The sequence below is a fragment of the Spea bombifrons genome, chromosome 2, assembly GCF_027358695.1.
Source record: "Spea bombifrons isolate aSpeBom1 chromosome 2, aSpeBom1.2.pri, whole genome shotgun sequence".
NCBI classification, from domain to species: domain Eukaryota; kingdom Metazoa; phylum Chordata; class Amphibia; order Anura; family Pelobatidae; genus Spea; species Spea bombifrons.
The window spans coordinates 129,021,490-129,043,988 of record NC_071088.1 but is presented as its reverse complement, the minus strand read 5'-3'; the positions used below and the strand labels follow the sequence as shown (position 1 = coordinate 129,043,988).

At 39.0% G+C, this 22,499-nt stretch overlaps 1 protein-coding gene across 1 annotated transcript in view; it reads right to left on the bottom strand.

Annotated features, from left to right (window-relative positions):
• The window catches only part of GUCY1A2 (guanylate cyclase 1 soluble subunit alpha 2), an 81,688-nt gene that overhangs the window by 8,352 nt on the left and 50,837 nt on the right, over positions 1–22,499 (bottom strand). Inside the window, exons 6-7 of the mRNA XM_053456471.1 lie at positions 10,077–10,220; positions 1,993–2,147 (exon numbers count right to left, since the gene is read on the bottom strand). Of these exons, the coding sequence (XP_053312446.1) occupies positions 1,993–2,147; positions 10,077–10,220 (299 nt within the window). The remainder of the gene's footprint in view (positions 1–1,992; positions 2,148–10,076; positions 10,221–22,499) is intronic.

Here is a 22,499-nt window from a genome sequence, read left to right as displayed (position 1 = left end):
GCCAGATCAGCCAGTACATGCTGGAACCTTGGTATGCCTGGGCATGATAGGAGGGTGATTGCCGTTAGCAATTATATATATATATTAATATTGTCATTGTATTTTATTGTCCAATTTTGGTGTGAAAACACCACACTTTTATTAAAAGTAAGTAACACACTTTTATTATTTGTGGGGTATTTTTTTTGTTTGTTTGTTTTTTTAAAGATGGGGGGGTCATTTTCTGTTTCGGTTTCGATCCAGAATTTTCATTTTGGTGCATCCCTAGAATAAATAGAACTATTTAAGTTTTATGTATCCGGAGATAAAATGCCCTCCTGAATTTGTAGTCACGTCAGAGGACAAAACTTTCTAGGCCCAGAAATCAGTGAGAGGCATTGTAAAGGATTTTGTGTAAGTTACTTTATTTCAATCTGCATGTCTTATTAAAGGCCGTTTTTTCTCTCAGTGAAAAATGAGTGCGCCCCCCCAACATATACATTTCTGATGAAGTGGCCCGGTGCAGGAAAAACTTGGACACCCCTGGTATAGTGTATATATTATACTGACTCCAATTTATTTTTCTACATTAAAATCAATACATGCATTCTCTATGTCAGTCACATTTCCTCTCCTACTTATTTGTGCTAAAGCAGGAAGAGTACTCAAATATGCTTTCTGCCTGTGCGCTATAGCTCTTCTGTTAAAATCAGTGGCAGTTTAACTTTCATACCTCTCGTTAAGTGTGATCCAGTCTCCGCGTTTTCAGTTACCATTTTTGCAGTTAGCTGCGGCTCTATCCTATTGATTTCAATGGAAGCGCGTATGTGGGAAGCATACTTAAGTAGTTGGTATGAAACCTGCATAAAAATTTCCTGCCCTGAATTTACTTCTCTCTCTTCACTATGCCTTCTAATGTTTCCATCTAATTCTTAAATAAGGAAGATTGGTATAATCATGCAAATCCTGAGAACAGGACGTTCTGATGACAAGTTCAATTCTAAAATGATAATAATTGATGCATTATATATATATATATATATATATATATATATATATATATAAAATATATATTTTGTACAGCATTCTAATGATTTAGCAGGGATAGCGCTGTACATTTTCCTCGGCCCTACCCCCATTTAAAATTAAAACTTACAAAGGTGATGTCATTTTCATATTCTAAATTCTACTTCATATATTAACATTGTAAATTATTATTGCAAGTATAAGTAAATGACCACACATAGCAAAAAAAAACCAAACTGGTTCATTGCATAATCTTAAATAAAAAAAACATGTTAGAATCTCTGAATTTCCTATGAACAGGTTTATTTTTCCACAAATCAACAGAACACAATGATTATCAACTACACATAGCCTGTGGGGAAGCCATTTTTTTAGAGACATATGAAAAACTGAAGGTAATTAGAGTGGCTCCCTGTGTTGTTTTCTCACCAAGAGAAATAGATGCACAAAAAAGAGCAATTAGCTCTGCGGAAAAAAAACTCATCAGTATTCAAGTTTTTTTTAAAGAAGTGCTATAATTATCCATAATATGAGAGATTGTTGGAGTCTCGCAGCTGAAGGGCATGACGTTGAAAGCAAAGTCTTCTGGAAGCGTTATTCCTCTTTCAATAATAACAAAGAAAATAATTCACAAGCTTGTTTTTTTAGATAAAAAGATTATGTTTGTTGATTTTTACATTTTTTAGCAGTGTGAATTTCACAGAATAGTTGGCAAAATAGGTGTTTACAATATATATATAGTGATATTTGAAAAAATGTTTGGACTTTTAAAAAAAAACATAGCATTGGTCGGAAATCAAGAAAACAAAACATTCAACATTAATCACCAAAATTAGCGTGAATACATTCTCAATTTGATTAAAATATTCCAAATACTGTATATGTTGTTTATTGATATATATATTGTGTTATAAAGCAGTTTTTTTTTTAAATTCATTTTAAAAAATACATTTTAAATTTCCAATAGTAAATTAATTATATGCTTACTGGTATGTTGTTGGACTGACGTTGATTCGACGGGGATGGCTTCCTGATTCAAACTTGCTAGCCAGAGTAACATTGTTCCCAAATAGACAATATCGAGGCATCCTTACACCCACCACACCAGTCAGGACTGAGCCAGAGTGAATCCCTATCCTCATCTACAAAACAAAGCCAATGACAAAAAAAATGACAGAGCAGTTTTTACTGAAATAAGAATAAATTGGATACCGTCTTAGTGAATGGACTTTGTATGGCCACATAAGTAATGCTGGGCTTATTACGAATGTTTAACTATTAATCGCTGACTTTGTACATTTGTTTTCATTGTATCGCTAACCCAAATAGCTGGAATTCAAAGTCATTTATATTTTACAGCCTAGGGCCATGTTTAACATCACTTCACTGAATCGAGACCATTGTATTTACTGTTCAAGAGTTGCCTGAAGGGAAACCATGTGAAAATAAATTTGAAATGTTTCCACCAAATTTTAAAGCACAGCATCCCTGCTATAACAGAGCTGAGAGAATAAATGAAGAGGGTTGGGAAATCATTAAATGACAATACATGTGAAAAATACAAAACCAGTTTCAAAAACTGTCCTACATTTTTTTTAAGTGTTTTTTTTTCAAAAATACAATGCTAAAAACGTATTATATGATAGTAAACATAATTTATGCAACTACTATGTCCCAATGCAGCACGTATGATCTATAATACAATGATATAATTCTCTTTTAGATTATTAGTACGTTTTGTTTTTTTAAGCAATAGTATTTTTGGCAGTAAAAATGAAATTTATTCTAAAACAAGAAGAAGAAAACAAATTATTATCATATCTAAAGCTATTTGTTTCTATCCAAGAAAGAACAAAAAAAAAACAATTTTACATTTAGAACAGTACTTCATTCAGTTTTAATGAATTCACAAATTTATACGCTGGGGATTTGTACATTTTTTCTTCATTTTGTGTTTTTTGTGTGAACTTTTTTGTTGGTGGGTAAAATCTTATGGTTTATATATACGGACTTGTGTGAGCTTATATATTTGTGGCCGATCTCGACGGCGCTCCAAAGTGTGCGGCTCTGTCAGCCAGTGGCTTTTGCCCGGTGTGCAAGATGGCCAGTCTGGGCCTGACAGTGGCCATTTATTATATAGATATTCAGGGTGTTCTAATGACTATTAGGCCTGCTGAGAAAAGCAAAGAGGAAGAGAATACTGTAAAAGGAAACACTATGCAGAAACATTGTGGGCTTGAACAGTTTTACTGTGTTAAAAAGTTAATCTTGTTCATTTTACATCATACACGATAAACGTGTATTCAAGCTGTACTTTTCCTCTAATGTAACGTTTAAATTGTATTTGCCTAGCACCTTTTTCAATTAAAAAAAAATCTGCTTTCTAATTAAAACCAAATTAGAATCTGGTGAAAAGCTCTTTGCTAATTCCACCTTTGTTTAATGACTGCTCAAAGCGAAAGGTGTGAATAGCAGCTTCAACTGTTCACTATGTTCCTTGATCCCGGCTTAATTGTTTTCATTTAAAATGTTAAGCTTCAATTGAACTAAAGAATGTTGTATTTAATATTTTAACTACTGCAGAGCCATGTCAGCACTATGCCATGAAAAACATACCATTAGCATACCTGGGAACGCTCAAGGTTTTTGCCCCAATCTCAGGGTGAAGGGGCAGATTATATACATGATTCCCAGGTGGTGGGTTTTCCACCAGTATGCCCTGGTTGATATCCCTGCTTGAGCGCAGGTGACTCAGTGTATCTTTAAATAATAAGTTAAGGTTTCCATGGTAACTGGTTAGAGCATACCTTCATAGAATGTTAGAGTCACTTCATAGAATATTCACAATAGGCTAATAAAGGGTTAATATTTCAAGAGTCTCGGAGTCAGCTCATTTATAAAGTTCCAAGGAATGCTCATCAGCATAATGAATACTTTCCATATAATGTATCAGTCACCTAAGTATAGTATAACTGCTTATTATTTACCTAGCGCCATCATACTCTGCAGTGCTGTACAATGGGTAAACAGTACATTACCACACACAACAATCTGGACTGAAATAAAAGGTAAGGAGGGCATAACCAAATTCATTAATTAAAACCGCCTATAGCCTGTACTTTTTGTTTGGTCATGGGGGGGTATTTAAATGATAAACGCTCACCTCATGGAAGCTGAGATTGGTGGCAGTCATTGGCAAAGCCATCTCCTAAGTACAGTGATGAATGGGCTTGTCAGGTTATTTGGGGGCTAAAAGGCCACATTTGGAGCAATTCAGTTTTTCAAAGTGGAATTTTGACATCTGGTCCTTCTGCCCCAGTGTCCTATTTGGGACATCTTTGAAGCTAGTCAATTCAATGTACCACCATCAAATCATATATTTTTAAAAACTAGACACCTAGAGGAATTTCAAATGATGGTAAATTAACTGTTTCCATGCACTACTACTAGCCTTTGTCAAAGTTTGTGGTGGTCATTTTTTGTGTGTTGTTTAAGACACATTGTACTTTAGGTATGAATTAATAGCTCCTGGTATATGTCACAGTCAAGCAACACATGTTAACCAACATCCCCTGAGTACAGTGATACCACTCATGCATGGGTTTGTTGGGTTGTCTGGGGCTAAAAGGCGATATTTTGGCGATGTAAGTGCACATTTCTCAATTTAGAATTCACATGAGTTCAGTAATTCCACCCATGCACAGGTTGTTGGGGGGGCTAAAAGACCACATTTGGGTGGCGCACATTTTTTCTTCTTTATTTTGACATCTGCTCAGTCTGTGCCTATTTGGGACACCTTTGAACCCGGCCAATTCAGTGTCAAGATTCGTGGCCATCTTGTGTGTGTGGAATAATCTTCCATTATAAGTTGACCACTAGGAATCCTCCTGCGCGGTTGTTCCGGTGGAGGTAGCGAAGAGGTGGAGGGGGTATCCCCCTTCTCTGTGGAGGCTGCTGCTGTGGCATTCATGAAGTGAAGGAGGATCTCCCTTTTCTCCGTACTGGCTGCTGCTGAAGCAATTGTGAGGTGGAGAAGGAGGGTCGTCCCTCTTCTTCGAGCAGAAGGCAGGGAACAGGAGAACCGCGTATGCAGGTATGTAACATAATGGTCCCTTTGTCTCCAGGAAGAGGTGGAGTGGTGTTTCTGCCCTCCTTTAAGATTGTAATTTCTGGAGGTCTGAGACAAGCAAAACTTTGGGATATGGCATCGTATCTTGATGCGCCACTTTACTCACATCTAGACTTCTGCACGGCGGCCAAAATTGTTTGGGATGAAATGGTTGTTTCGTTTTTGCCGTGTTCATTTTTTTTGGGCAGCGAATTAAGTTTCCTGCCCTTTCGGCTCAGATGAAATAAGGGGTTTCTTTGGATGTGGAACGACATTCAAGGGGCATTCTGACGGACACCTTCTGGACTCACCTTTCATTATAGAAATTAAAAAAAGGTTCCCCCAAAAAAGTGCAGAACACGTAGCAGGGCACTGGGCCTGGGGTGGTAGACATTGGCAGATGATAGGCACATGCAGCCCTGTGAAGCTGGACTAAATTTCCCCAATATTATATATTTTACATCAATTGTAATACCTAGTTTTGTCACTAATATTTATTTGTCATTGAAAAATGATAATTATATGATAAAAAAAAATTAAAGATAATTAAAAAATAGCTAAAAGCAAAAGATAGAAGTACAAGGTGACTCTGATAGAGAAGTCTTATCAAGAGAGAATCATTCATAATAACATGTGATGATTGTGAGATTGTGATTATGAAAGCCAAATACATCAATACAATAAAATACATTTAATCACTGCAACATGGGAATATATCATATAAAAATAAAGAGTTTTAAGATTACACAGGTTTCTCATTCTCACACATGGTGGTACATTGAGACTTAAACTAAGGAACCCAGGGAGTTAGATGAAGGCATAAGTAGACAAATACCTTGAATTAATTTATTAACCATTTAGACACCAGATGTGGGATTAAACATGCACACAAATCACTGTTTATTAATTAACATTTTATACGAATGCCAGATTATCACATTAACATATAAAAAGCCTAATTATGGTAATGAAAATTTTGATAAAGTCATAATGAGATTATAATTCATAATTTATAAAGCTTCATACTACAGCAACCCCTTCATCTGTTTTAATTATTTCCCAAAACAGCTCCTCTAATTGCCAATTCTGGACAAGAAAGCCCGCAAACAGTTTTCTGAAGACAAGCAGAACCATGTCCTGTGGTCAGATGAGACCAAGATAAACTTATTTGGTTCAGATGGAGTCAAGCATGTGTGGTGGCAACCAGGTGAGGAGTACAAAGACAAGTGTGTCTTGCCTACAGTTAAGTAAGGTGGTGGGAGTCTCATGGTCTGGGCCTGCAAGAGCGCTGTCGTCATTGGGGAGCTACAGTTCATTGGGGGAACCATGAATGCCAACATGTACTGTGATATACTGAGGCAGAGCATGATACCCTCCATTCAGAGACATGATACCGACCCTAAACACACCTCCAAGACGACCACTGCCTAAAGAAGCTGAGGGTAAAGGCGATGGACTGGCCAAGTATGTCTCCAGACCTAAACCCTATTGAGCATTTGTGGGCATCCTCAAATGGAAGGTGGGGAGCGCATTTTCTCTAACATCCACCAGCTCCCTGATGTTGTCATGGAGGAGTGGAAGAGGACTCCAGTGGCAACCTATGAAGCACTGGTGAACTCCATGCCCAAGAGCGTTAAGGCAGTGCTGGAAAATAATGGTGGCCACACAAAATATTGACACTTTAGGTCCAATTTGGACATTTCCACTAAGGGGTGTACTCACTTTTGTTGCCCAGGTTTAGACATTAATGGCTGTGTGTTGAGTTATTTTGAGGGGACAGTAAATTTACACTGTTATACAGGCTGTCCACTCACTACTTTACATTGTAGCAGAGAGTTGTTTCTTCAGTGTTGTCACACTGCGGGGTTCAAGTTAAAGCTATCGGTTAAAGTTAAAGGTTAGTGGGCTCCAGTACCTGCTGTAGGAAAAGTGTAGTTGAGGGCCAGGCTGCTGAGGGCAGCACCATGTTTGAAAATATTGCAGATTGCAAACTTCAAACTTAAATCTTAGCTTTTCAATTAAACTCTCTACCTCCTCTACTGCTAGCCTCCATCCGTCTATTTTTTTATTTTATTTTCTCTGCAACTTCTCACAAGGGGATTTACAGCACATACAGTTCTTACCATTAAATCTTTCACAAAAATGAAATAATTTGCTTAAAAGTGCTGAATTTAAGGATACATTGGAGTGTCCCAGTTACATATTAAATGCAGAGACATATTCTGGTATAGACCAACTAGCCCTAGGAGACGCAACAGGCCCTCTACTGCAAAACTGGGACGTAGATTGCACTCTTAGGTGATTAGGCTTCCTGGTGTGTTGCTGTTCGATGGGACAGTCACCAGGAAGCCTCTGACCTCCCCAACCAGTCTATTAACACCATGGAGGACTGTGCTGAGAGGACACAGCCTCTCTAGCATACAGTAAAAGGTGCAGTTCACCTTTAATGAGAAAAATATGGGAGCCTCATCTCAGACCAAGAACGGACAGCACTGAAATAGCCTGCCCTGCAGGAAGATACCAGAGCCACCATGGACCACCAGAATATGATGAGGTATCACGTCCTCAGCAATGAGGATGGAGGCTACGGAGGAGGCTCCTGGGTCTCCTTGGGTCAGGTCTAGGGAATTGTCCAAGGTTTAAAGACCACTGCCTAAATGTTTTACTATATAAGCCTCTGCCACTTTAAGAAGTCATTTAACTACAGCCTTAAGACAGCACAAAGCTTCAGACGCTCTGGAACGTTCTTTACTTTTACTTAATTAAATTGGCACAACATGAATGTGTCTCCTAGAAATCCTCTTACGGTCTCCTGGCCTGGCACCTCGCTTATTGGAATATAGCAATCTACTCGTCTGTAATAATCATTAAAAGCACATCTGTCACAAATGATTCAATCACTCAAACCCCTCTTAATTTCTTTACAGCAATACCAATACACGCATTAATGATTTCTATCTCACGTGATACAATATTTTACATTAAAATGATCTCATAGCCTATCATAAAAAAAAAAATGTTTGCACTGTTTAAAAATAAAGGGTGTTTCAAGGAGAATCTTTAAGCAGGTTGTGTACGTTCATAATAAGTACTTGTCATTTTCCACTTGACAAATTGTATTGTGACGCCTAGGATATTGCAATACTCGAATAAATAGGTGTTGGCAGTTTAATTGTTTGGCGAATGCGTTTTCAGAATATCTAGAGCGGTTTTCCTGAAATAATACATGCAGACAATGATTGGCTTTAATCTATTGATAACATGTCTAATGTGTTCAATTATTCTTCCATATTTTGCTGCAATGCATGCCATTGTGTTGAAATTAACCTATCTGTTAAGTGTGTTTATAGCGAGATGGCCTGTATTATGAGCCATTCACTAATATGCCTATCATCTGAAAGTGTCTACAACAAGCTCAGAAGGCATCTTCTGACAGCATACCTTCAAATCTGTCCTGTTTTTTGCTGGACAGTCCCGATTTTCAGGGGCTGTCCAGCTAAGCCGCCACTCTATCCCTCTTTTGTGGGGACTGGTCATCATGGACCCGCTGGAGGGATCAGATGAGACCAGGCCACTGAGTTGTACAAATAAGCTTCCGGGAGTCCATGGTCTCTTCTTATGCAGGCAAGATTATTTATCTATTTTTATGGAATATGTTTGTTATAGCTAAATCATGTTCATGTTATTAAAGACACCCCAGTTCCCCATGCAACCAATCAATGAAGAAGTCATGCTAAAATACTAAGTGGTTTCGTAATACTCTTTGGAACTTTCCAAGGAGCCAGTGCTGGAGCTGACCGACGATAAGTGTTTGGCCGACTACATCTACTGCAAACCAAGTACCAGGAGATTGGGAAAGGCATAAGAGAGGAGAAAACATTACTGTAAAGGGCACACTCAACTATCATGTTTTAAAGAGCAAATGATGGCTGGAGTGTCCCTTTAAGTATATGCAGGATTTGCAAGACGCAGGGGAAGGAGAATCTGCAGCTGTCCTACATCGCCCTACATTGTCTATCCTGGTCTAAAAAGCAGAGGACTGGTAATGACATTATATCTCAGGGCTCTGCTTTACTTACTAAATGAAGTGCCTAGAGAAAGAGCCCCACTCATCTCTGCCTAAGGTCGGCCCTTGGTTTACACATGACAATACACAAAGCACTACTTTTCTGCTTTCCTTCAAAAATATCATTGCAGTTTGTGAGTTGACCATCCCTTTGTGTGAGTTTTTTGCAGATTGCAGATATTTATATTTAGCATGAAGAATAAATTAAATACTGAGTAACAGTTTAATAATATATTATAATATGTGCATTTATATTCTATGTGTTTGGTAGCAGCTTTGATGGAATGGATGTTCATTAATCTACGGACAAACGTCAGTTCTATTATAAATCAGAATTGAGGGATTTTGGATTTTATTTCTCTAATAATCAGATTTATGTAAATTAAGCTATGTGATACTGTGGGATTGAGGAAAAGATCTTTGTATAAAATGCTCAGTGACTTCAAACAGATTAACTAATCCTCTAACATCTTGCGTGAATCTTATTTTTAAAAACTGTCATGTGACACTGAAAAAACATCTTTATTAAAGGATTTTGTGTCTAATCCTGTTAAAGACATGCAATATATATATATATATATATATATATATATATATACACACATGTACATACTGTATATAATATTTTGTAGAGTGTTTAATGTGTTCAATCAAAAATATTCTTGCCTTATTGTTCTTTCTTTCAGCAAAACATTTTTTTATATGTATTGAATTTGAATTAGCATATCTATTGATGTTGCAATAAACTCCATGTTTGTACCATGTTGAATGCTGTTACAGTTTTTGCTTCAGTAATGGTATTATCAGTGCAAATGGACGCATTACCATAGACTCATCCATTAATTATATTAATATAGATTTTTTTTATTTTTTTTTAAAGCAAAAGACAAAATGTACCTGGATAGGTCTTCCATCTGGAGTGAGAACTTCTTCTGAAAGTTCCATCATCTTCAAAGCCATAAGAGCAATAGGTTTAGCATGGCTGCTGGTTTTCCTGAGAATTCCAGAGCACACACAGTACGCATCCCCGATCGTTTCCACCTGTGCCAAAAACAAACAAAAAACACATTGGCAAATTAGAGAAGACATCCACAACATTAAGGGACCAGTCATGTATTTTAATGCACCGGACAGTAGCTGCAAGGAAAGTTTTTTTTTCGACCTCATCTGATCCATTACAAAACAATAAGGGCATTACTGACTCTTTAGTCATAGAATATGACATAGACACAAAATTGGACGGGATATGAGACCCCATTCAGCCCATCTAGTCTGTCCATTTTTAATAGTGTAGAGAATCAAACCATAATCAATCATTGGTCTTGTTTAATCTCAAGGATACGTTTATACCTGTCCCATGTATGTTTAAAATCACTGTATCTACTACCCTCTAGGTAAAGTACATTACTTAGTCTTTTGGCATTAGTCCTAAACATTTATAAAGGTAAATAAAAAAAATAGCTTTTGACATCTGCACAATTTGCAATAATTTTACAATTTCAATTTGCATTTGGAATGCTACTGGAGCAATCCAGCAAGTTACGGGTTAAGGAAAACCCAAGATGTTTTTGTAACTTGACGCAAACGGCACGTTGCTCCTAAGCATTCGGTCAGTTCTTCTAATATCTCTAAGCTGTCGGCTTGTTTGCACGGCAGAAGATACAGTATATTAACCTGGGTATCCCTTTCTCCTAATTGGCGACAGCACGGTGCACTTCATTATTTATTTTGTGCACAGTGAGTGATTTTACATTGTATCCTCATTAGGGGCAATTTGGATGCTCTGCTTATATCTGATGTTCTTTTTAAATCGAGTGCTTTATAAATAAAGCATCTGCTTCTCTTGCGAAAAAGAACAGCTGTGCGGCACCACATAAAAAACGATGTCTTGTAAAAAGCATCTCCCATGTGGTCTCGGGAGTACTTTGTAAATGTTCTTACTCCAAACCAGTTGGTCAACGATGGAAACATTTTATGGATTTTGCAGCTTTTACTTTCCCAAATTCTCATATTCTTATAACTCGTTAAATCAATGGAATTATATCCCTGACCTGAATATAAATATATATATTTCCTCTGTAATGTAATAAAATGTATAACCCCCACCAACGCGCTGGATGGAGAAGACAGCGCTGGGTAGCTGTGTTGACTGGTGTTGCAGCAAATAATGTATCAATGACACATTGTATCACGAGACCTTGAGCATCCATATGTACCCGGTGGGCCTTCTGTATTGGTTTATATGACAGCTTCGAACACTGGAACCACTTAAAACTTATGACAAAGATGAAGGATTGTATGGATAATTCGCAAGCTTTTGAGACTATCCCTGTCTCTTCTTCTCTTATGCCTACGTCTTATATGTCTGAAAAAGAGACCTAGATAGTCTCAAGAGCTTGCAATTTATTATACTTCCGCTAGCCAAGAAAGGTATCATCTTTAGTACATTTGCTCTTTCTCTCTCTACAGCTAAAAACGCTACACCTATATGGATACTTTGTTATTAAATGCTTCCATAGTTAGGTTTCTTGTTGCTTTCTGTGTAAACGATGAACCCCCAAACTCCCTACAGACGCCGTCATCATCCTTTAACAAACATTAACCCTTTTAATGCTAAAATGATTCACTTGCCTCTGAAACCTGAGCTACTGGACATCACAATACTCTTTAATGTGACCTTTATTCTCTCTCCTGTATTTAGTAAAGCATCTCTACACAGGCGTTCTTTAATGTAAGCGAAACTGAGGCAAGAACATTAATTTCGACACATCCCAAAACCGATTTCATTCCTGTTTTTGAGAATGATTACGTCATTGCTTCATCAAGTGCGATGGAAACGCTTTAACATATGATATCTGTTCCCATGGCAAAATGCACTAAAATAACTCGAGCAACTATTATGAGTCATTTTTAGTTTTTAAAAGATTTTTTTTTTAAAATGTTAATGATTTGGTGATTAAAAAAAAAACTGATTAATGTGACTTCTGGTTTACCTAGTTTTAATCCCTTAATGACAAATTGCATTGTTTTCAATGGGTTTTGGGACCGCCCATTGTCCTTAAGGGGTTAAACAATTCCATTTATCTACATTATATCACAAGACTATGTGAATAGATTCTTAAAGTCAAAATATATTTGTATGTACAGTCTTAGCAGCAAAGTGTTAATGTTGTGTCATCTCCAGTGCATTCAATAAGCTGTGACATCTTTTAATTGGTCAATTTTTTCAAAGGGCAAACACTTGGGTAGGCCTCATAAGTCTCATAATCAGTTTCTTTGGAATTGAGCATTTTATATGAGCTCCTGGTTTTATCTGCAACAGTCTTGCATTCTGGTAGTTTACTGATACCATCAAACAGTAGTCAATAAGGAAAAAAACATAATTAGGTTTCAGTTTTTATATATATAAAAAAAATCCTGCATACTCCTTAGTGTCAGTGGAGTAAAGGATAAAATAAAGGAAAACAATATTAATCAATTGTTGATGAAATGGTTACTCCACCCATGGGTGACTATAGAAGAAGGGTATGATCAGTGATGGCTGACTCACCAAGGTCCCTCAAACTCTATGTGAGACAATATATATTTGGCATTAAGGGAGCTGTGATGGAAGCCATGTCTTAATAAGTAGCTACATCCCAGATCTGCTGTGAACGATAATACATTCTTAACAGCAGATGTGCTTTAACTTTCTCCTGCCAAGTAATTAACTTGATGTAGGATTAAAGCTATAGTTTAAATGAATGACCACTTTCCATGCTTCCTGGGTTTGGGCACGAGCAAAGACATCAAATATATGCATGTTTTAAATGTACTAACTTCAACAAATAAAAAAGCAATAAGAGTTGTAACATAACAAAGTCTATGAATACATTCAGTGTGAAGGCTCTTCATGCTTATAATCGGTTTTCATAAAGGTAGCTCTTGTCATTTTTTACAATTTTTATATTGACTAGTTCTTGCTCTGATTAGGAGGAATGGGGGCCAATTTTCTTTATTTAAAAGTCAGTGTATCGGGGGATATCACAAGAAGGTTTGTAACCCCTCCTTCAATACTGGGGACTTAACTCATTATCATGGTGAATGATACATTATCATGGTTGATCTGCATGGAGCGGACGCCTTGATACTAATCTATTAACTATTTCTGAGCATCTGAATATGCTATTTTCTCACTTCATAATTGTACACCTTCCAACTTCACCACCTGATAAAGTGGGATAAACAACCCCTCAACGGCACACACTCAACGGCCTCCCGCCTCGACCCAGAATTCTGAATGGGTCCTTCCATGACGGGACCCAAAGCCATAGCAAGGGACTAAAATCAGAAGTGCCTCTTGTAAATTGGGACAGTTGAGAGAAATACAAATGAAAGCCCTGAATGAATACAGATGACCTAATGCAGAATATCTCCTGACAAGTAATGGTTCTCAAATGGAGCTTTGTCACAATCAAATTGTTTACAGGTAGAAATATAAATCCTATAGACTATCAAAGGATTAATATTTGAATCGTTTCAAGCTCAGCTCACTTATTGATTCTCCAAGTATAAGACTGGGCAGAACCAGAAGCCACAAGAGGGGATCAAAGAATGCCATAGAGGCCCAAAAATCAGTTACCATTCAAAACCTAACATTACGAAAGCAACCAAAACATTCTTTATATTAAAAAAGCACAGACTTACTAATATCATTGGTCAGCTACTTCTATTTGGGATTATTTAATCAAACATGATGGTTGTACATGGCGCTTTTAATCTGCACATGGCAGACTGGCTCCTGGCAATGTAACGGACTAGGTTGCATTGGATGCTCTATATTTATCTGTTACTTTAGTTGCCCCATCGGAATCGGAGTGGATCATTCACAAATTGTATAAACCAAATATAAAGCACAATTTGGGTGTCAAGGAATGTGGCTGTTTAGCAATACAACAGTCCTGCCCTGGGGACTTATAAAATTATAAAATAATTATATCTGATTTACTTCCACTACGAGGTCTGCTTTGAAATATATTTTTATTAATCTCCCCTTAATATGTTTCCTTGAATCGTTTTTTCCATTCTGCGATTTGAAATAGTAATGAATAGGTACATTTTTTTTTTCTTTCTTCACATAGTGTTTCAATTTTTTTTACAGCTTCCAATTCCTCCGGAGACCTATTAATGTGTTATTGTAGCACGCCTAAATGAGTGTTAATCTGCCTACTAATCTTCAAATCATTCATCTCTCCATTGTATTTCTCAGTGGAATGTATTTTGCATTCTTGATAAATGATGATGATGAATGAGGATGAAAGTTGGTAACTATAACAATATCACATAGTAATGATGAACAAGCAAACACATGAGATCATCAGATTATTTGCTTTGTATGTTGTTTGTGTGTTTTGCTGTTTTTATTTCTCCAGTAGTTAAGAGTCGTTATTACGAGGACCTATGCCCGTGTTGGTACCCTTACGAAAATCTAAAATGGCCGTCTCATTTACAACAGGTCACATTCTTTTAACCCCTTGAATGTTTTGTATAGGTGCATTTATTTTTAGATTATTTTAGTGGGCAGAATTGAGAATCTTACAATATTCAGAATGGAGAAAAATTCTAAAAAAAATAAAAAAAATATTTATATATATATAAAAAACTTTTTTATATACTAAATGACAGGTTTATAAATATACGGGAATTGGGTGGGCAGTGGATATGGTCATAAACTGTTCTCCTACCTAGAGAAAAAAAAAACTGACTCGGAGTTCCCCAGGTATATGTTAAGATGCAATGGTATTAACTGAATTTATGCTAAAAACAACCAAAAAACAGGAAGAAAATATAAATGCGTGTAAACCTCTGTACATTCCTACTTGATATTAGCAACACTCTAATGGGTTTTAACTTTTAATGCATTTATATTTTTATTGTCAAAATGACTTATGATGAATTGGGTTAAACATATTAACTATTTAGCTGACTGCTATTATGATATTTTATTTATATAGAGACAACAATGTCTGCAGAGCTTCTTACAATACACACACACAAAGGGTCTGACAAAACCAGAACTGACAGAATAAGACAAAACGACACATTAGGTAAAAAGAATCTCTCTCACAAGCTTACAATTTAGAGGGCCAACTAAATAAATAATAATTTATAATTAATAATAAATAATAATGACTGTTTAGGGGGATAAAATGTTTCATGACAAATTTATGGGTTCTAAAAATAGGTTTCATAGGTAAATCTTGTATTTTCTGCCTATGGGCATACCTGGGAACTCTTGGGCTCTGGCAACAGTCGACGTTGGAGGGATTCCCGCTGTCAGTGGGGAACCCCCCCATTTAAAGGGGAATTGGGCAGTGAGTGGGGTGTTCAGGACCCCGTTCCCAATACCCAGAGGATTCTGCACTTTTCCCGGAGAGTTCCCAAGTACGCCTATGGGCCTGAAACTTTATATTGTTGTAAACTCAAAATAAATGTTACTTTCTGTGTATACCCTTTCTTTTTATTCTTTTAATACAGCAGACATATTTATATTTGTTGTGTATGTTTAAAAAATATAATTAAAACAATAAGTAGTAAAAAATATTTTTTCAATGCAGTTCTAGCTCGCAACAATAGAAATACCCATGTCAGCCAATGTCGCCACTTTGACAACTATTTTCATGGTGCAAGTGATTATAAATTGTCTTATATCCTTATTTTTTATGTCCTCTTACACAAGATGTGCTGGGCCTGCCTATCCTTTAGATACCAAATACAATCATGTTATCTGAATAGAGAATCATTTATATCATATTAACTTATCACCGCTGTCATGTATTCCAGTGTGTATGACACTTGTAAGGCAAGTCAGAGAGCATATATGATTTTACAGAGAATGCATTTTACATTTTTTCTAGCATAATGTATGAAACATCTTGGCTGGGGATTAAACGACTTGTCAGTGACACTTGAGATGAGTTACATAGTTATATAGGCTGAAAAAAGACATGCGTCCATCAAGTTCAGGATCTATCTATCAATATCTAGGATCTATCAATATCTAGGATCTATTATGGATACATATATAATGGCAAGAAAAATTAACCCTTTGGAATTACTAGCATTTATGTATCAATTTGTCACAAAATATGTTCTGCTCTTAATCTAATTTACAATAAGGAACAAACACAGTCTGTTAACACACAAACAATGGTAATATTTCAGGTCTTTATTGAACACACCCTGCTTAAGCTTTGGATGTCTTGAGATCATTCCACAGCATCTTGGTTTAAGGCCTGGGCTCTGACTGGGCCACTCCAAAAAGCAGATTCTTTTATTCATTCTGTAATAGATTTACTTCGATGTTTGGGGTCATTGTCCTGCTGCATCACCCAACTTCTACTAAGGTTCAGCTGGTGGATAGGCAACCTGACATCATCCTTTTTGATACCCTGATAAACTTGGGAATTCATTGTCCCCTCACAGACTGATCATGCCTGTTCAATCTTTTGCATATGGTAGACTCATGAACAGAGATGTTGACCAGTTCAAATGATTCAAGTGTTAAGCTGTTACTCTAGGGTTCTTTTTTACCTCTTTGAGCAGTCTGTGTTGCGCCCTTAGAATTATCTTGGCTAGATGGCCACTTCTAGGGCCATAGTAGCCACAGTCCTAAATTGTTTCCATTTATAACCAGTTTGTCTAACTGTTGACTGATGAATATGTAAAACCCTTCCAGCTTTATTCAAATCAACAATTTGATGTGTTTGTTCATTATTGAATTTAAATGAAGATCTATATTTTTTACGTAAATGCTGGTAATTCCAAAGGGTTCACTTACTTTCTCTTGCCACTGTAAATACAGACAGTCGGGTAGAAACAATGCATACAAAGGTGCCATGTGTCAAAATAAACTGATGGTCTATTAAAAAAAAACAAACAAAATGAAAATAAACCCTGCTCAACGTGAGCACTAACTAAACTATTAGTGTTCTATCTATTCTGCTTACTGACAAAAAAAGGCCAAAGAGATGGCCAGTTACATGTAAACCCTGGACTATAATCCAGTAACAGGAATTCCCTGATAGGTGAAATGGAGCCCAGGCACACCCTACTCTCCTGTACTCCTCCCCAGGGATCTGAAACATGGGGCTGTAGAGTAAATATATGGGAAATAAAGTGTTCAGAATCCTGTGTACCTCCCTTCTACCACAAAACACATGATACTGACCAGGCCGATCAGACTGGAGATGATGAGGTTGCCCTGGCACTTTAAGGTCAGTGGCTGCCTAATGTTGAAAGCAAAGCTGTATATAAACAGGCCAATCATTGCACAAACGGTTTTTATTCCCACAGACATACTATCAACCAGAAAAAAATATGTACACCTGTTGGAGAGCATTTCTGTCAACCTGGGCACAGCATACAGAATGTGCTCTGTGCCTGATGTTTGCCCTCACCCCATTCCCTCAACATTCTAAGATTGCATTGCTACAACCAACCTATTCCTGCCAACATTTGACACCTTCATGGGTCTGGCATGTGTCAAATGTTTTTTTGGCCTCTCTAACCAGGGAGTAAACTGATCTAAGATGTTCTCACTGAACTGTATCTATCTATTAGATCTCTGTTAGTCCGGCTAATTTACTGCTAAGGAGATTCTCCAATACCTCTGTGTTTATTTTACCTTTGTGTTAACCTGTGAACTGTGCTTTTGTATTTAGAAAATTCTGTTTTAGCTTCATTAATGCCTGAGGAAGGGACGTAACAACTTGGTCTTGAAACTCTTAGATATATGTTTTTTCCTTGAATTGGTCCACTGGTGGGATTAGGTGGGAATTAGGAAAACATCAGAGGATGGTAGCCACCCCTTTCTTGCAGAAGCTTCTTCCGCATTTATTAAAGTCAGGGCAATGAAATAATTCATCACACTGCAGCTGACCTGCACACGCATGGTTTAGTGGAGAAACCCCCGAGTATTCACACTTGTACTCAGCACATTTACAGCTGTTATTGACATTTTAATGAACTTTTGCATGATTACACAGCTAGTGTGGCTGAAGAATAACACGTTTCACTTTTCCCCAGGTAAATTCTTTTCTACAAAAGTGAAGTGAAAACTGAAAACATTAAAATTGACAATATAGAAAACGGACAATAACGTTAACACATGTTAAGACCTACTGGCACAGATAGAAAAGTAGGACCTGCCCTCACAATCTTACACGCTGCATCCGCCTGAATTTGCCCAGGGAGGAGTAAGTAGATGTCTGTTTACATCAAGCAGCTTTTATTTCATTTAGTTCAATCTTTATTAATTTTAAAGGAATTTAAGACCTCAATGTGTGTGTGTGTGGGGGGGTGATAACAGTTTTTTGCATTGACCACTACACAGTCCAAGTACTAGAGGGACTGCGGTAGGTTTTGCTCTGATTTTGACTGTGGAGCCATTAGAGAATAACCAGTGCATTCTTTGTGTTTTATGATCAATTTTTTTCACTAATCATAAAAATAAGCCATTGAATGCTCTTTCTTCCAAAAAATAAATCTCCCCCTCAACCAATCATTTTCCCCCCACAGGCAATAATTCATTAAAAAAATACAATTAATAAAATGTACATTTTGTACAAGAACAGCAGTGACTTAGGAGGTACAGAGTTGATAGAGGAATGGGTTGAGGATAGAGATGTTTGGGCATGGAATATCTTAAACATCGAGTGCATGTGATTCAGGTAAGTGTGGATAGGACAAGAGGCTTGTGAGCTGGGATCATGTGAGACTTTCCTGCCTTTGGGTCCATTAAATTAATCGTCCGCAAAGAATTTGCCCCTCATTTTTTTTTTTTTTGGATTACGATGATCAGCAAGCCCTGATATGATCAGCATTGGTGCGGGGTACCCGAGGGCTGGCATCAGTGGGGAACTGGGGTGGCACTAGCACAAGAAGAAGTGCAGCACTCACAGTAGGCAGGGTCAATCTGTCCGCCATGGGATTAAGATGATCAGCATGGATTAAGATGTTACGCCGGTAGCTGTGATTAAGTCCGTACTCTCCGGGACCCCGTCCAGTCATCAAGATCCCATCACTTAGCAAGTCCAAGCTTACAGGTTTGATATTACATTCGATTAACCATAAAATAAATTAGCACAATATCTAATGAGCGCTGTGGCCTTTTATCTTGTAAGAATTAATGCTACATGATACCAATCGGAAAATATCGCCCTGCATAGTTGTCCTTGATTTGACTGGTGTGTAAAATATGTACAATAAAGAAGACTATGAAATTTAACTGGCTATAGGCTGGAATTATTTTAAGCATCCAGGAAAGGAACTAGCCGAGTTAGTTCATCTGGTAGAGCTTTCCTTTAAAGACAGATGTGTTTCCGTTACACAGATCAGCTATTTCCCTAAGAGCCTAATTAAGTAGGAATTGCTCTCACAAGACTTAAGGGCATTTTTATACAATGTAATGATTTTGAATGCTATCAAGCTCTGGAGTATTCTGGGAAGTTTTAAGCCACAGGTCTCATTCACTCATTATAGTCATTCCAGTTAAAATATTTAAATTTAGATTTTTTTTTTTAGATACACAAAAATAAGGTTTTAAATATTTATGCACAGCAATCAGTAAATTAATATTGGTTAGTATTCATTCGTTTTGTAATGAAGCTGTTGTTGTCAAAAGCCCATGACAAGGGTGACATCCATAATGCCTGTCACGGTCTGCCCAGGCTGCGGAGCTGCATATCTGTCCTGCTGTAGTTTCTTTGCTTTGATCCATTCCTGGATTTCCTTTTGCTTTGTTCTATTTTCCATTCCTTGCTTCTGCTCCGGCTCTTTGCTTTAGCTCTGCTTCCTTTATTAGGTGTGCCCCACCTGTGTGTTCTGTTTGTCTCAGTCTGCAGTCTTCAGTCTAAGGTATGTCTCAGTGCTGTGTTTGGTTTACATGTGTGGTTTGTTTTGTATCTTTGTCAGCAGGGATTAGCGTTAGGACCCACCGTCATTGGAGTACTTTGGCGTAGTGGTGGGCTAAGCATACTATGGCCATATCATGTGACTGAATCTCCAATAGTTATCTTGTAGTCCTAGGCTAGTTTCTGTATTCATGTTTGTCTGTCTCTTATGTACCTTTGCCCTTCTTCCTTGAATCATCTGAGGATTCCGGTTCCTCTCTCCTCTCCCCATGTCCCTGTTAATATGTCCTATCCTTGCTTATAGGAGAAGCGTCCGAGGGTTCCGGCTCCTCACTCCTTCCCCTGTGTTCCTTGCCTTCTTCCCTGTCCTTTGTTGTGCCCTGTAACATGTATGTCTTGTCTGGTTATGTTTATTCCTTGTCTTGTGCCTGTTTATATTTTACGCTATTCATGTCATGTTTCTAGCCACTTCTCGTGTATATCTCATATCATGTTTCTTGCCTGGTCTCCCTTTCCCTTGCTTGTTGTGTGTCTGCTACATTAACCTTTGCTTAGCTTTCATTCTCCCAACCTGCAGCATCCTGCACGTGATTCAGTGATATGCTTCATGCCTGCTCCAGGGTGCCTGCAGGATTCGTTTTGTTCTGGATCTACATCTGCTGCCATATCAGGGCGCTGGTGTTTGGCTGCACTAACCTAGGTGCTCAACGCCTGGGCGAGTGTGGTCACCCTGCAACCAGGCCCTGCCCCAGACTCCACTGCTGCATCGTGACTCCTGCACACAATCATCGGGCGCGCTGGGTCCTTCCAGTCACCAGCTTGGACCCAGTCCGTGACACATGGCCGCAGGTAAAAGGCCAGGAGTTCGCGGAGTGGAGTTTGCAGCATTTCAGCCCTTCCAGTGGGCCTCCGTACCCGTCAGCCCTTCCAGTGGGCCTCCGTACCCGTCAGCCCTTCCAGTGGGCCTCCGTACCCGTCAGCCCTTCCAGTGGGCCTCCGTACCCGTCAGCCCTTCCAGTGGGCCTCCGTACCCGTCAGCCCTTCCAGTGGGCCTCCGTACCCGTCAGCCCTTCCAGTGGGCCTCCGTACCCGCTTGCCTGAGCCTGTGCCTGTTCCTGCCTGAGCCTATGCCTGTTCCTGCCTGAGCCTGTGTCCGTTCCCGTACCCGTGCCTGAGCCGGTACGCATGCATGATTCACTACCTGAGCTTATGCCGGTACCCTTGCATGAACCAGTACCTGTGCCTGGCCCGGTGGTACTCCGTTCTCGTCCGCCCTTCCAGTGGGCCTCCGTTCCTGTACCCGTGCCTGAGCCGGTACGCATGCATGATCCACTACCTGAGCTTATGCCGGTACCCTTGCATGAACCAGTACATGTGCCTGGCCCGGTGGTACTCTGTTCTCGTGTGCCCCGCAAGAGGGCTTCTAGCCATGCCGTGTGCCCTGGAAGAGGGCTTCTAGTCGTGTGCCCCGCAAGAGGGCTTCTAGCCATGCCGTGTGCCCTGGAAGAGGGCTTCTAGTCGTGTGCCCCGCAAGAGGGCTTCTCCTTGTTCCAGAAACCTGCCGTGTTCCAGAAACCTGCCGTGTTCCAGAAACCTGCCGTGTTCCTGAGTTGCGGCCAGCGCCCCACTGTGGACTCCCAGGATGAGTGCCTGCATCCAGGCTCCCTGGTAGAGTACCCTGCAAGTGGGCAACCTGTTGTCTGAACCTGAACCTGTGCCTGAACCTGTGCCTGAACCTGTGCCTGAACCTGTGCCTGAACCTGTGCCTGAACCTGTGCCCATGCCTGAACTCGTGCCTTTCATGTCTGCCCAGCAAGTGGGCTACCTGTCATGTCTGCCCAGCAAGTGGGTTACCTGCCGTGTCTGCCTTGTCAAGTGGCTTATCTACCTTGCCTTCGTCTGGGTCTAAATGTCAGCTAGAGACTACTTCCTCAATCCTGTACAGTCATTCTGATTCCTGTTTTTGGAGGAGATTTGTCTACTAGCGGCAGTGCTGGTCATCGAAGGACTCCTACGTTTTTCGGACTCTGTATGCTGGTTCCTGGGTTGACTTGTTTCCTCCGTTCTCCCGTCAGAGGGTGGGCCCTCCTTCTATTGATGTTTCTGTTCGCGTCCGGAGGCCGCTCTTTTCGGAGGGGGATACTGTCACGGTCTGCCCAGGCTGCGGAGCTGCATATCTGTCCTGCTGTAGTTTCTTTGCTTTGATCCATTCCTGGATTTCCTTTTGCTTTGTTCTATTTTCCATTCCTTGCTTCTGCTCCGGCTCTTTGCTTCAGCTCTGCTTCCTTTATTAGGTGTGCCCCACCTGTGTGTTCTGTTTGTCTCAGTCTGCAGTCTAAGGTATGTCTCTGTGCTGTGTTTGGTTTACATGTGTGGTTTGTTTTGTATCTTGTCAGCAGGGATTAGCGTTAGGACCCACCGTCATTGG